At 41.4% G+C, this 14182-nt stretch overlaps 1 protein-coding gene across 5 annotated transcripts in view; it reads left to right on the top strand.

The window, feature by feature from the left end:
• The window catches only part of SHLD1 (shieldin complex subunit 1), an 84024-nt gene extending 73860 nt beyond the window's left edge, over positions 1-10164 (top strand). For 3 of the 5 annotated variants that reach the window (XM_037811411.1, XM_037811413.1, XM_037811412.1), the window contains one exon: positions 9299-10164. In XM_037811411.1, coding sequence (XP_037667339.1) covers positions 9299-9741 — 443 coding nt within the window. In that variant the 3' untranslated portion in view covers positions 9742-10164. The remainder of the gene's footprint in view (positions 1-9298) is intronic. The other 2 variants (XR_005213051.1, XM_037811417.1) reach the window with 2 other exon arrangements.
• Positions 10165-14182: the final 4018 nt, after the last annotated feature.

The following is a 14182-nucleotide window of genomic DNA, read 5'->3' as shown; positions in this document are numbered from 1 at the left end:
GTGCCAACTCATGCTTTGTATCAGCCAGTGCTGGGGAAATCTTGAGTAGCTCACGTACAAAACTTTTAAAAACCTTTATATTATTTTGAAAGTTTGCTTCTTGGGGTTGGGGAGCACTGGCCACCCTATCTGGGCTGGCAGTGTGCTCGCCTTTTACAATTCCTGTTCCCACCCAGCTCCCCCTTTGTGGTGAGAATTCTGGAAGGTCTGTTAGGTGTGCGTGAAATGTACCTTCCTTTGGTGTGGCTCTTTTGGGGGCCAGTCGGGAGAAAGAAACCAATAATGCAACTGCTTTGATAGTGAAAATTGGCAAGTTTCTTTTTGAAATAAAGAACCAGTCCCTCCAAAAAAACAAATAAAAAAATTTGTGACTCAGGAAGTCTTTTTTTCCCTCTTACATTCCTTTCATCCCCCTTTGATCTCTTTCTGTCTAACAGACTAGAATGAACTAGTCATGAGATTAATCAAAAACTCAGACAAAAATATTTTTCTTTGTAATTCATTGTGTATGCTATTAAAAAGAAGTGAGATAAGGAACAAAAAGCCCAATAGAGAAATAGTGAAGAATGTGAATAGGCAGTCCACACAATAGGAAACCCAAATGGCCGGTAAGTATATAAAAAACAGCTCACTTGTACTAGTCGTCAGGGACTTGCAAAACAAAATACGGAGATACAGTTTTAAATGTGTGACAATATCAGGGTTTGGCAAGGATGTGGAGAAATGGGAAGACGCAAACTCTGCTAGTGGGAGTATAATTGCTGCAACCACTTTGAAAGCATTTTGGCAGGATCTGGTAAAATTGAAAATACACATTCCCTTCAACTCAGCAATTCCATTTGTGGACTTTTTTACAGAGAAACTCTTCCATATGTGCACAAGGAGGAATGTAGCAGGAGGCTCACATGGGGCCTTGTTTGATGGTGAAATTTAGATACAACCTTCATGTCCATTGACAAGAGAATGGATGAAAAATAAAGCAGTACGTTTTCATGTTAGAATGCAGTAAAGCGTTTGCAAAGAATTATTTATATTCTGTATGCTAGAATATATATAACAATGGCTAGAAGTAAGAAATCGTAACATTGAGTAAGAAAAGCAAGGTGTAAAGCCTTGTATATTGCTAGTAAAATTAAAATCACCACCGCAAGCAAAACTTATGGATACATATATATGTAAAGGGATAAAAATGGATGGGAAAGAAACATACCAAATTAATATCTTTGAGGAAGTGGTAACTTTAACTGAAATCCTTATTTCTTTAATTGTTAATTGCCATTTTGGGTGGTGTGAACTTGGTTGTTATAGTTCTCTTTAGTGTTCAGGACATTTTAATTTCCTAAGAGAAATATAAAATGCAAGGTTAAAGTGAGATAGCTTACAAACCAGGACAGTAGACATTGTCTACTTATTAAATTGCCCTGGGCCCCATTGCAGGGATCTTTGTTTTCTGCCAGCATTCATTTTATTCCTCCGCAGCTGCCTCTTAGAGGACCCTGTCCTCTGCCCATGGCATCTGTTCATCATTAGGATGAAGGGTGGTGGCATATGCCACCTCTTCTCTGGGGTGAGTCATCCAGTTTTAATTTTCAGATGTAAACAAGCACAGAGGGAGAGACAGTGGTTTCAAAGGCACCTGACCAAACCATCCATCTGTTTGAAGTGTTAATTTTGATTAAATATATTGATATCTACACTCCACCTCCTTGTGAGTATGTGTTGTTTGTCCTTCAAAGGAACCGTTGCAAATTCTGAACTGTGTTAAGCCATGGATGGGGGGATACCATCAGGCCAAAGGAAACTTAAGTGTCTTGATTTTTCTTTTGTCATTACTTTTATGTTATTAATAAGATAGAAAATAAGGTTTCTTAGAACTCCACTGCTGGTCTTATTATGCCAGGGGGAAAGCCAGGTGAAACCAGAAAGAGGAATGAAAGTGAGTTGCTGATGGGGTAGAGCATATAAAGGCCCTTCACTTGCCAGGAAGTAATCGGAAGCTTCTTGAACAGCAAGGGAGTGGGAGAAATGCCAGTTGTGAAAAACAGGGAAAACGAAAGGAGGATTTTCTCAGAGTTTGGTAGAACAAGTCTGTGAAAGATTCAGCAAAAAACAGCAACAAAAATCTGCAGCCACCTTACTATTTATCCCAAGGACTTGAATGATTCTCAGCATCAAATCCCAGTCCCGCTGGATGCAAGGATGTGCAGTGGGAACGTTTCCCTGTTAATTAAGATGGCCCTGCCCTCCTCCCCAGCACCAGGTGTTAGCTATGGTGAGCATGTGATAGATCACATAATCCAGGGCACTTTCGAGAGCGAAAGAGCATGCTGTTACTAAGTAATTGAGATAACAGGCCTAAACCAGGACTCTCCTGGGCAAACGTCCCAGTCATCCTAGACATTACTGGTCACCCTAGAATTAGCACATCTTTACGGTAAGGGATGGCTGAAGCTGGGTGTTTACCAGAAGTGATTATCTGGCTTCTCAGCCTGACATCCAGGCCCTCTGGAGCCTCATCCCAGCCCTTCCTCTCTTTTAAGAAATCTCTGTCCTTGCCTGACCATCCCACACCACGTTCTGGGGCATTCTTGTCTCCACCCGTTGCCCCTGGTACAGTTTTCTTCCTCTGCATCATCTTTCCTTTTGCTCCTAGACCTTGGCCATCTCTCCCTGGGCCAAACCCCAAGCCTTGGATAGTAGATGTTCCGAAAGTATTGCATGAGTCTGAGGAACAGAGACAACAAGCCCACTTTAGAAGGCTGGTCCTTGCTTCCCTGCAGACGTGGTCTCCAGGGGCAGCTGGCAGAGGCAGGACAGTAGTAAAGCACTGACTAACTGGGTGTGGAACATCTCGTGCTTCTTGAACCAGTGAGGGACACCATGAGACAGCAAAGCTTCATCCTGCCTTCAGAATGTCATCTGATCTCCACAAGCTGAAACGTAAACCTTCAGAAAAGATCCTGGGTTTGGAAATTCATCACCTGTGGAGACAAAGCTTTCTTACAACTATAAAGAATGTCTAGATCAGCGCTGTCTATTAATAATATAATACGAGCCACATAGGTAATTTAAAACTTTCTAGTAGCTACATTTAAAAGGTTAAAAGAATTAATATTTATTATTTATTATTATATGTTACATTCTAAATTATTAGATATTTATCAAATAAAATATATTTTATTTGACATAATACATTCAACACATTATCATTTCAATAGGTAATCAATATTTTAAAACAATGAGATGTTTAAAACATTTTTTTCATACTGAGTCTTTAAAATCTGGTGTGATTTTATACTTAGATCTCAACTTGGACTAGCACATTTCAAGTGCTCAGTAGCCACATATGGCTAGTGGCTACCCCACTGGACAGTACAGAGCTGCATGTATAATATGTTGCTCACATCACCTTTCATTATATTCTGGGGAATTCCCTTTTTTTTTTTTCACTGCTATTATGAAGTTTTAAAAAATTGTCCTCAAACTTTGTCAGTCTTTAGCAAGTATCTTTGACCACTCTATGTGTTGGGAATAGCTAGGGGTTTGGCTGCTTGTACTTTTTTTGCTTACATGTCTCATTCAGAAGCGGGATGCTAGCTTTGATTTCATTCACTTGGTTGTTCATTCTATAATGTACTGAGTGTTTGGAGCTCTGGCTTTATTAAATGTACAATAAGGAAGTCTTGCTATATAAAACAAACTTGTCAAATAGAACAGAGCATCAAAATTTTAAAAATATACAGGGTGTCTACCATGTGCTAGGCAGTGTTTTGGGCACTGGAGCAGGTAACAAGAGAGACAAAAATCCTTATCTTTATAGTGTAAGAAAAGATAGACAATAAAAAAACAAATCATATGTGTGAGTATATGTGTATGCATATATATATAAATATCTAATAAATTATAATGTAACATAGTAATATATAATTATGTTATATTACATAGTAAATATTATAATTAGATGATAATAATGTAACAATTATATAAAACATATATTATTAGATAGTATTAGATTTATACAGAAATATAAGGCAGAGAAGAGAGCTAGGGACAGCCAGGGCCCAGAAGAATGAGGGAAATGCAGTTTTAAACAGTGTGCTCTGAGAAGGTCTGGCAGATTGAATTATTCTTCACCAATTTTCCCTATTAAAGAAAAGCAAGTTATTGAATAAAATTTTATTTTTAGTTTTTTTCACTATATATTTTGCGCTTCATGTAATTTATTATTCTATAAAGATTTAAATCATTTGCATCAGCCAAAATTTGCTTAATTATCACACATTTAGTTTCCAAGTTTTCACTATTATAAATAATAATGCAGCAAAGCCTTTGTATCTCTGATTTTTGTCATATATCCTGGATAGACTCCCCACCTCCAGTATGCCCAAGGAGCTTGTCTCTTCCATAGGCATTTTCTACATTCTCATGACTTAAATCCCTGTTACCTCATGACAAAAATAAAAATTACCTATATTTTATATAAAGGACAGAGGAAACATATATTCTTCATCTTCTCCACCTATATTCTTGTGTTTGTTGTTATTGTTTTATAGTTCTTTGGTTGTTTTTCTGTTGTTTTTTAAAAATTCTGGTAACATATACAACCTAAAATTTTCCATTTTATCCATTTTTAATTATACAATTCAGTGGCACAACATTGTAAATGTAATTACAGGAGGATTTTTCATTCTCATCCTTTCGAAATCAGGCTTAGCCTTGTGTCTTAACATTGGCCAGTGAAATGTGAGCAGATGTGACAGAAGCCTTACCTGTCACTGCCTGCTTCACCTGTAATCTTTTCCCCCTGCCATAGTCACTAAGCCATGTTCAGATAGTGGCTACTCCATCATTCTGGGTACTGGGATGGTGACTATGATGACACAAATCTACATGTCATGAGAAATAAACCTTTGTTGTTTTACTCCATTGAGATCTGGGGCATGTTTGTTATGTAGCATAGCCTACCCCATCTTGACTGATTCAGAAGGTCTCACTGAGAAGGCAAAGAACTGAAGGAAATGAGAGATCAAATCATGTAGATATGTGGAGGAAGTATTGTCCATTCACTTTCAGGTGCAAGTGCAAAGGTTCTGAAAAGGGAGCTTGCTTGATGTGTTGAAGGATCAGGAAATAAGTCGAGTTTTCAGGGCAGTGATGCAGACAGAGGCATTAGCTCCAGTCTGTGGAGCTGGAGGAAGGACTTACTCTTGTTCATCCAATAATCCTTTTTGCTCCATTTTTCCACAGAAACTGGAGTGGAAGGCAGGAGGGAGGGAAATAAAAGAGGATATGAAAGGAAAAAAAGTGAGGCCTGGGGCTGGAAGATGCAGCCTAGCAGAGTGAGGCCCCAGATCCGTGGGCCATGGTCCCTGATGTACTAAAAATGGTGGTGTTTCCCATGGAGACAACCTGTCCAGGGTGCTGTGAGGCCTTGGAAGTCTGACTCTTGTCACAAAGGAGATGTGTCAGTGTCTCAAAAGTGTGGTAAAAGTGGCCATTGGTGACCAGGTCTCCCATTCATGACTTTCTCCCAGAGCCACACAGAAAGCAGGGTATCTCCAACAGAGAAACCAGGGCAGCAAGGCTGGGAACTTAGGAGTATGCCATGTAGTGCCAAGAAAGAGGCAGCTTCTCATCCAAGCCATATAGGAGACCATATCAGCCATATGTAATATATGTACATCTTTCCATAAATCCTGATAATTTTCCATATTTTTTACTGTTTGAGATTTCTTTGGACTTAGTACAGCCTTAAGACCACAAGAGCCTCCTAATTAGCAGTTGCTAGTAAAAGAACCTCTGGAGAAATAAAGCAGGGTGGGCGGCTATTGATGCAAATGCCTGAAGGAGACAGAATTCTAAGTATCAGATCCGTTTAGAGGAAGCATGAAAGTTGAAGGCTAAAACTGTTCACAAAGATAAAGGTTCTCTGAAGACTCCCCTATTAGACATCTGGGTATCCAAAGGCTAATGGCATCTCTTACAGGATGCAGTTAATGATGATCTCAAACCCTCCATGCTAATTGGTTGTCTTCGATTACTGAATTCAAATTAGCATCTCTAGCTCCTAAAGATGTCAAAATATTTTGGGGGAACTTCTACCTGTTATATCTTTTCTCTTGGGCCAAAGAAAATTAACAAGTGGCTGACTGGTAGATGGCTTGCCTTGAAACAAAGCACACAAAGGCACCATGATATCAAACCCTGTCCTCCTCCTTTGCTTCTGGTAGATTTATAGAGAAATCCTATTTGTGATGGAAAGCATATCGAAATGAAAAGCGGGATTCTCACCTGATTTAGATGATGCCAGAACCATTGGAAACGGGGACCTTCCTGAGAAGAGAATGTCATCTGGAGGTCTGAGAATGGAAAGAATGGATAACACAACTAGGTAGTAGCCAGAAGGGAGGTGGGGAGGAATGGCAAAGGTGCCTTGGGGAGCTCAAGGTAAATAGGTAAATTATAATGCAATGAGATACAGCATTCACTTCCTGCTCCTTCTAAAGTCCATCCCTTGAGCCAGCGTTCCTCTTTGGGACATTATTGGCATTATGAGGAAGGACAGCTCTTTGTTGTACAGGGCTGTCCAGTGTATTATAGGAGGTTTGGCATCCTTAACCCCACTCACTAAATGCAAGTAGCACTCTCCAATTGCCGGTACAAAAACATCCCCACACTCTCCCTAGAGTGGGCATTACTGACCCCAGTTGAGAACCCTCCAGGTCTGGGCTACATCAACAGGAAGAATCAGGTGAGATTTGAACATAGCTGTGAACTTGCGCAACTGAGCAGGAACTGAGTTTTCAAAGACCCATCAATCTCTCCGCACGTGGGTGCACCAGCAAAGGAGAAGCTATTAGCTTTATCCAAAAGGCCATGACAGCCATGTGTTTAGAGGGCTGGCTTTGTAGTTGATAGTAAAGTGAACTTTTAAAGAAAATCAAAGACCAAAATGGACTGGGGGCAATGTTCGAAAGAACCAAGGTAATATCTGACTCAACCCTTCTTTCTTGTCATTGCTTTTCTGCAAGGTGGCTTCTTTGAAGATATGTGTAGTCTGCTGCACATTGCATGAAAATTAGAGATAGGCCAGTTTTTTAGGTTCTTTGAAGGACACTGAATTTTCATGATTTCAGATTAAATGAAGCCTAAAAATGAAACTCAGATGGAAGAGTAAAAAACCTGCATATCAAAGTATACTGGCCAGTGACTAAGTACATGTTATGCTATTAGGAGTATTGGGAGTGTTCTGTAAAAATGGCCACCTCTGGTGGGAAGTTTCAGGAATGCTCAAGCCTTCTCAATGTTACTCCTGGAGATCTCCCTTCTCTCTCCCCACCCCCCCTGTTGACCCTTCTTAGCTCCTATCTTCCTGCCTTGCTACCCCTGGACCAGATCATCTGGAGGGAAGAAGGTGGGAAGGGACTCTTTATCCTGCTGTTGTGGGACCCCTGTCCCATCTCCCTTCTCCATCCACCCTACTCCCCTTGCTTAGGCAAGTGCTGTTTTCCAAGCCCTGGGTTACAGTTTTGTTTGTTTGTTCTAATATTTGTTTGTTCAAAATTTTTCCCTCCAGATGTTTGTTTTCATTCTTTAAAACAATCTCAAACTGATAGAAAACTTGCAAGTACAGTTCAAAGAACTTTTTTCATGAACCATGAGAGTAAGTTGCCAACGCAATGCCCCATTACCCCTGAATTTCCTACAAACAAGGACATTCTCCTACATAACCCCAATGAAACCATCCAAATCAGGAAATTAACAGTGAGACCTTTCCACCATCTAATCCTCAGACCCCATTCAGGTTTCACCAGTTATCCCAATAATGTCCTTTATAGCAAAAGAATCCATTTCAAAATTGCATGTTATATTTTGTTGTCCTGTGTCTTAAGTATCTTTCAGTCTGGTACAGTTGCTCAGTATTTCCTTAGCTTTCATGAACTTGACACTTCTGAAGAGTACAGGCCGATTATTTTGTAGAATGTCCCTTAATTTGGGTTTGTCTGATGCGTCCTCACAATTGGGTTCAGGCAATTCACCACTGGCAGGCTAGCAGAGAAGTGACATTTTGTCTTCCTGTTGATTCAGTGAGGTGGCACATGGTTTCAATTTGTCCCATTACTGGTGCTGCTCACTTTGATTACTTGATGAAGATGGTGTCTGCCAGGCTTCCCTCTGTAAAGTTATTTTATGGGGAGGTACTCTGAGATTATTTTAATATCCTGGTCCTCGTGAAACTTTCAGTTATTTTATGGATTCAGCATTTTCTATTTTAATCAATGGACTTTAATCTGTGACTCTTATTATGTGTTCTGTGCTCCAGTTGTTCCAAATTTAGCTGACAGGATTCCTTTGAAGCTGGACTCAGCGCTCTCTTGCCATGATCCCATTGTTCTTTGAGTACTTCCTTACTTTCTAGAACAATAGTTCTTCCAAGCTTGTCTTGAACCTTTCCATCGCCAACCCTGAAATGAGCCATTTCTTCAAGATGTGCTAAGTGATTTGCATATATTATCTTATTTAATTCTCACAACAACTCTATGAGATGATAACTGTTAGCTTCCCCATTGTGCCTCAGAGACAATAAGTAACTTAATGTCACACAGCTCGAACTTGGCAGAGCATGGATTTGAACTTGGGTCTGTTTGACTTTGGAGACTATTCTCAAAATCACTCTGCTGTAACAACTCCCAACTTCCCACTCTGTCCACCCACATCTTCTTCTACATTGTATAACCTAATGACCTGTTATTGGAAAGTGTGTTGGGCGTCCCAAGTCAAGAGGCCAGGAACTCCTCTCCTGCTGCTCCTCTGACATCAGAATCAGGGAGAGACCAGCCTGTACCTCCTTCACCTTCCACCCATCAGGGCTCAGACCAGCAATGAGATTGGGGATAAACTCAAGTAGAAGAACTAGGCAGAAGCCCTAGGCATAGCAGCATTAAGGAAATTCTTTCCTTTTTGTATTTTTATGTTTGAAGGTCCTGGGATGTAGCTTATACTTCCTGGATGCCAGTGTAGTGGAATCACTATTCCTGCTACTGGATTCTTCAAAAAGCATGGTCCCTTTTGTTGCTGGCGTGACTATGATAGCTTCTCTCATCACTGTAGATTCTCTCTCTCCTCCTGTCTCCAGGTTGGGTCTCAAGTCTCTGAAGGTCAGCCCCTTAGTGGGGTGAGGCCCCTCCCAGCTTACCCAGGAATAGTAATGAACTGAAAAGACACAAGATCTGTTCTTGGCTTGCTTTCTCATATTTTTATTGTGTGATTGAGTCTCAGAATGTGTTTTGTCCTTCAGATACCAGTAACCCAAATATGGAACAAAATGATTCCTGGACCTCTGGGAACTTCTGGCTTGACCCTTCCATGAAAGGCCAACTGGAGACCAAGGAGGAAGATAATGGACTTCGGAAATCCTTGGATAGATTCTATGAAGTGTTTGGCCATCCACAGCTGGCATCCGGAAATCCTCTCTCTGCATCTGTCTGCCAGTCCCTGTCTCAGAAAATCACTGAGCTGAAGGGCGAGGGGAGCCAAACATATGCCCTCCGCAGTTTCCAGCTGGCCCGGGTCATCCTCAACCGGGATGGCTGCTCAGTCCTGCAGACGCGTTCCAGGAACAGCAGCTTCTACCCGCCCGGGGAAGGGAGTGCATCTCCCCATAACGAAAAGCCGACCCCAGGACTTTCAAAAGATATTATTCATTTCCTCTTGCAGCAGAATGTGATGCAAAACCCGTAGCTGGGGAGAGAGCAGGCAAGATTGGAGGTGTAACGCTGGGGCCCACCCTGTTGGTGCCACCCAGATCCCCTGAGGTCTCTTTGACACCCCACCACCACTACCACCCAGTTTCTGTGTGCTCCCCAGCTGAAGGCCGACACCTGTGATTGGCCCTGGAGCAGAGTCTGCCCACCTCCCACCCCTACTTCCCTTAACCTGAGGCCAGTGGCTGGCTAGTTTGGGGGTCCGAACGCCCAGCTTCCTGCCCTCAAAGAAGGCCGTGCTCAGAGGAACAATTTATTCCAGAGCTCCCTTCCGATGCAGGCCGAGGCTGGAGCTTCCCCTGCAGCCGCATCCTGGCTCAGCGTCTTCTGTTTCCTTGCCCCCTCCCCCCTTAGTGGTGTCTCCTGGGAGCGCCTCCTCAGTAAATCTCTTGTACCTGAATCCTTGACTCAGTGTCTGCTTCTGGGAGACCTGACCTAAGTGAACAGGCCTCTGGCAGATGAATGTTTTGAAAGGTGCACCCTTATGCTGAGTCAGGTAAGAAGGATTAAACCAAGTTGTAAAAACTGGGGCCATGTGACTGAGAACATATGTCCCCAAATAATATCAAGATCTAAATACAGTTCCGAGAAGTACATCACATCTTAGTCATACCCTTGCCTCCTCTCCAAAGCCAGAATTTCCTGTTTTAGCATATTAACTGGGTGTGGAGGGAACATTTGGACCACCTTAAATAACAGCTAAAATTCACTATTAAACAACAACAACAAAATTCTCTTTTCATCTCCACCAGATGAGGTGAGAAGAAAACAAAGGTGCGCCACCCCCCACGGTGTGTGTAAAACGTAGTTAGGATGTGCAGGGCTGACGTGGGGCAGCTTTGTCAGTGTGTTGTGGAAGAGAAAGAGGAGCGACTTGCCTAAGCGGTTTTTTTTCCTCAGGGCTTTTGCCTGCTGCCAGCACCCTGTGCCACCCTTGGAATGGTCAGCCCCTCCCCCAGTCCTGTCCTGGCTTCTGACACCCTGAGCTCCATCTGCAAACGCTTGCCCAGAGCAGGTGCCCCTTGCCACCCCCGCGCTGCGGGCAGGCCTGAGCTCTGCTTTAAATAGCCAGCAGAGGCCTGGGCGTACAGACGGGCTGCTCTGCGGTCGTGTCCTGAACCCGCTGGAGCCTCAGTTGGTAGAATTACATCACCTGGCACCAAGCTCCCTGGAATTGTAATTAGAAGCTTCATACTAATCCCTACCCCCCATACTTCTTCAGAAAAGGTTATATCCCTTCTTTGGGGAACAAAAAAAAGAATCTGCTAACACTGTGTTATTAGATTTTGAGAAACTTTAGGTGGAATTTAATTGGCATAAGACCCCAAAAGCTTTCCAGAAAGCTGATTATGCAAATGGATCAGCCTAAAAGTGTACATTAAAAATGAACGCACCCCCTCCGGTAGGTCTCTTGGGGACTCTTGGACACAGAGAGAAACCTTTTTAAAGGTCAGGGATTACTACTTAAATCTTCCAGTTCTGGGAAGATCCGAGTTAAGAAACAAGTGTTCCAAATTTAAGTTCAGAGGCACCACTGGAAGAGATTTAAATGGTAGGAAATAGGAAATGAATAGGCCTTTGAGAAAACAAGACTCAGATTTTCCTCCTGACAAGCAATTGTCTGCATCTTTCTCTATGGGCTTCTTCCATTCAAACTGGCCCCCAAACAATCATGAAACCGATGGAACTTATAACTGAAAATCTACAGGTTAAATTTGAAGGCAGCTACTTTTGTTCTTTCTCAGTGTGAAGCAAATTAATAGACGCCCTTGAAGAATTTCATTATTAGTTGTTAGTCTGTCACTGAAATAGTTGAGATTGGTTTCCATGGCTACCAATGGAAGGAAACTGGATTATTTTGTACATATAAGCAGTAGTTTCTATTTCCCGTCACATCTTAGTCAGTAATTCAATTCACTTTTAAATTTTAAATACCTCTATTAGGCTTATCCTATGTAAGATTTGTGAAAGCACGAATTAGATGTAGGAGTTCTATTTTTTCTAACATATTATATTGATGGCAGTTAATGCAAGACTTGTGTAACCTTCATTAATATTCATGCTGAGGGTGCTCAGCAAGAGGGAGACTCTGGAAACAGAATTTAGAAGTCTACCAGCCACAATCACCTCAGGGTGGAAAAGAGTGTGGTGTGTGTTTACTCGTATCCAAGTAAGTGTTTGTGACAAGGCAGTACAAGACATTTGGTTCCCTGCAATCTCACTCCTTAATTTGATCTTCCTGAGGTTAGGGTGGCATTTTCCATTTACCTCTGCAAACCTTTAATAAAGACTGTGAGATAAGGATATGAGACTTTGGCCTTTGGCATTATTGTCTAATTCTACCCTCCAGATAAGTTCACCAACATCTTCTATGGTATTATCTGTGGACCTTTCCAGATCCATGGGGGTCTCTGGGAGGATGGATTTGCTTGCAGGAACATCAGAACTCTAAAGAGGGGGAATGCTGCAAGTACTTTAAATTTGTGTTTCTATTATTCGTTTCATTAGTCTAGTTCTTTGCATGATCTATGTAAGAGTATTTATAATATGGCTTATTGCCAAGTAACATAATATAATTATGTTAAGTAGGCAGTTAATATAAAGCAATACAGTAGTATTTTAAAATTTTTTGAGTTTACTTTAAAAACTTTTTATAGGAATATAATAATCACACTGAAGAGTGCATATATCATGTAAGTGGACACCTCGATGATTTTCACAGACTGCACCCACCTGTGCAACCAGCCCCCAGATCAAGAAACAGACATTACCAGCCTGCCCAGGAGCCTCCCTTCTAAGTGGAGTTTTTCATCTGGAGAATTGACGAGAATGGTTTGCTCAAACCAATGTTTCTCAAACTGCTAGTAGAACACAAAATAATTTTAGGTGCTATATGGATAAAATTTTTATTTTAATTGCCATCAATGTAATATGTTAGAAAAATATAGCTCCTACATCTAATTCGTGCTTTCACAAATCTGACATAGGATAAGCCTAATAGAGGTATTTAAAATTTTAAAGTGAATTAAATTAATGAAAAATCTTAAATAAGTAATAAAGGTCATCTATAGGTATGTCAAAAGTTATAAAAGTGGTATACTCAAAAATGAATGGGATTTGGAATACAGCCGGGTAGGTGATCCATTCTGTCCTGTAATCTTCCATCCTCTCTCTTCTGGAATTCTGCATAAATTTCCATCAGGTCAACCCACATCTACCTTTGCCTCTCTTTACCCTGCAGCCATAGTGTAAATCCTTTTTAAAAAGCAAAACATGCCAGAATAGCCAGAAAATTTCTGATGAGAAAAAAAGTAAAGAGAAGGGACTAACTTTGTTAAATATGGAAATATTTTTAAACTCCATAGTAGTTAAAGCAGTAATAAAACAGAAATAGACATGTCAAAGGAATAGCGTTCAGTCTATAAATCCATGAAAATATATATACATGGAGATTTAGTATATGATAGAGGTGGTACTTTGAATCCCTAAGGGTTGTAGCAAATGGAGGGTTTAGCAAGTCGTCTTAGAGATGCGCTCCCAGGACCATCTCACATGCTGCTCCTTCTGCCTGCCAGGCCCCTCCTCAGAGGGGCTTTCCCGACCCCTCCTTCATACCTTCCCTCCACTTCGCAACCACGGCTGGGGAGGGTCTCCCTTTCCTATGCTCCCACAGCACTGTGGACTTTGCCCTCATGACTTAATTACATTAAACAAATGTAGTGATGCAGTGTGGGGTTTAAATCTCACCCTGCACCCCTGGGAATGTGAACTCGGCCATGTTCCCCATGCCTGCCCCACACATGCTGGCAAACACTGATGCACAAACAATTATATTTGTTAAATAAAATGTTTTGTTTGCATGTTGGTTTGCAGATATCCCAACAGATGACAAACCAGCTTGCTTTTTGCTGCCTCTTGATTCAAAATACTCTTTTATTCTTCTTTTCCACTCTCCATTTCCCTTCTCTCAGACTGCTTCTCAATGCTAGGCTCTTTCAAACTCCACCCTCTTCTCTAGGGGAAAATGGCTTTCCCCCTGTCAAGAACGTGGTCCTCACCAGTAAGCTTACATTGAGAGAGAAATCATGTTAAGGGGATCCGAATGCCAGACCCTTTGGAATAAACAATTCTCTCAGCAAATAATCTCTGAACAAGGTCCAGGCCTGTTTTTCTCATTGCTTTTTTCTTAAATCCCTAAAAGTTGGGCATCAGAGATAGTGGTTTTACCGGGAACCAAAACAGACACTGTTCAAATTCGTCCAGGCAAATCCTTTCTAACTGGTGTCTCGATGGGTAGAGCATTCACAGAAGATGCAGATTTAGCATCCCTCCCTCTGTTATTTTCTCCTCTGGCTTCCTTCAGCATATGCACCTGAATATCAGAAGCAGGACACTTTAATATTTAATAAGAATGTAAT

This window comes from Choloepus didactylus, chromosome 19 (assembly GCF_015220235.1).
Source record: "Choloepus didactylus isolate mChoDid1 chromosome 19, mChoDid1.pri, whole genome shotgun sequence".
Classification (NCBI taxonomy): Eukaryota; Metazoa; Chordata; class Mammalia; order Pilosa; family Megalonychidae; genus Choloepus; species Choloepus didactylus.
Note: the sequence above shows the minus strand (reverse complement) of the source record. Positions and strands in the feature narration are given on the sequence as shown.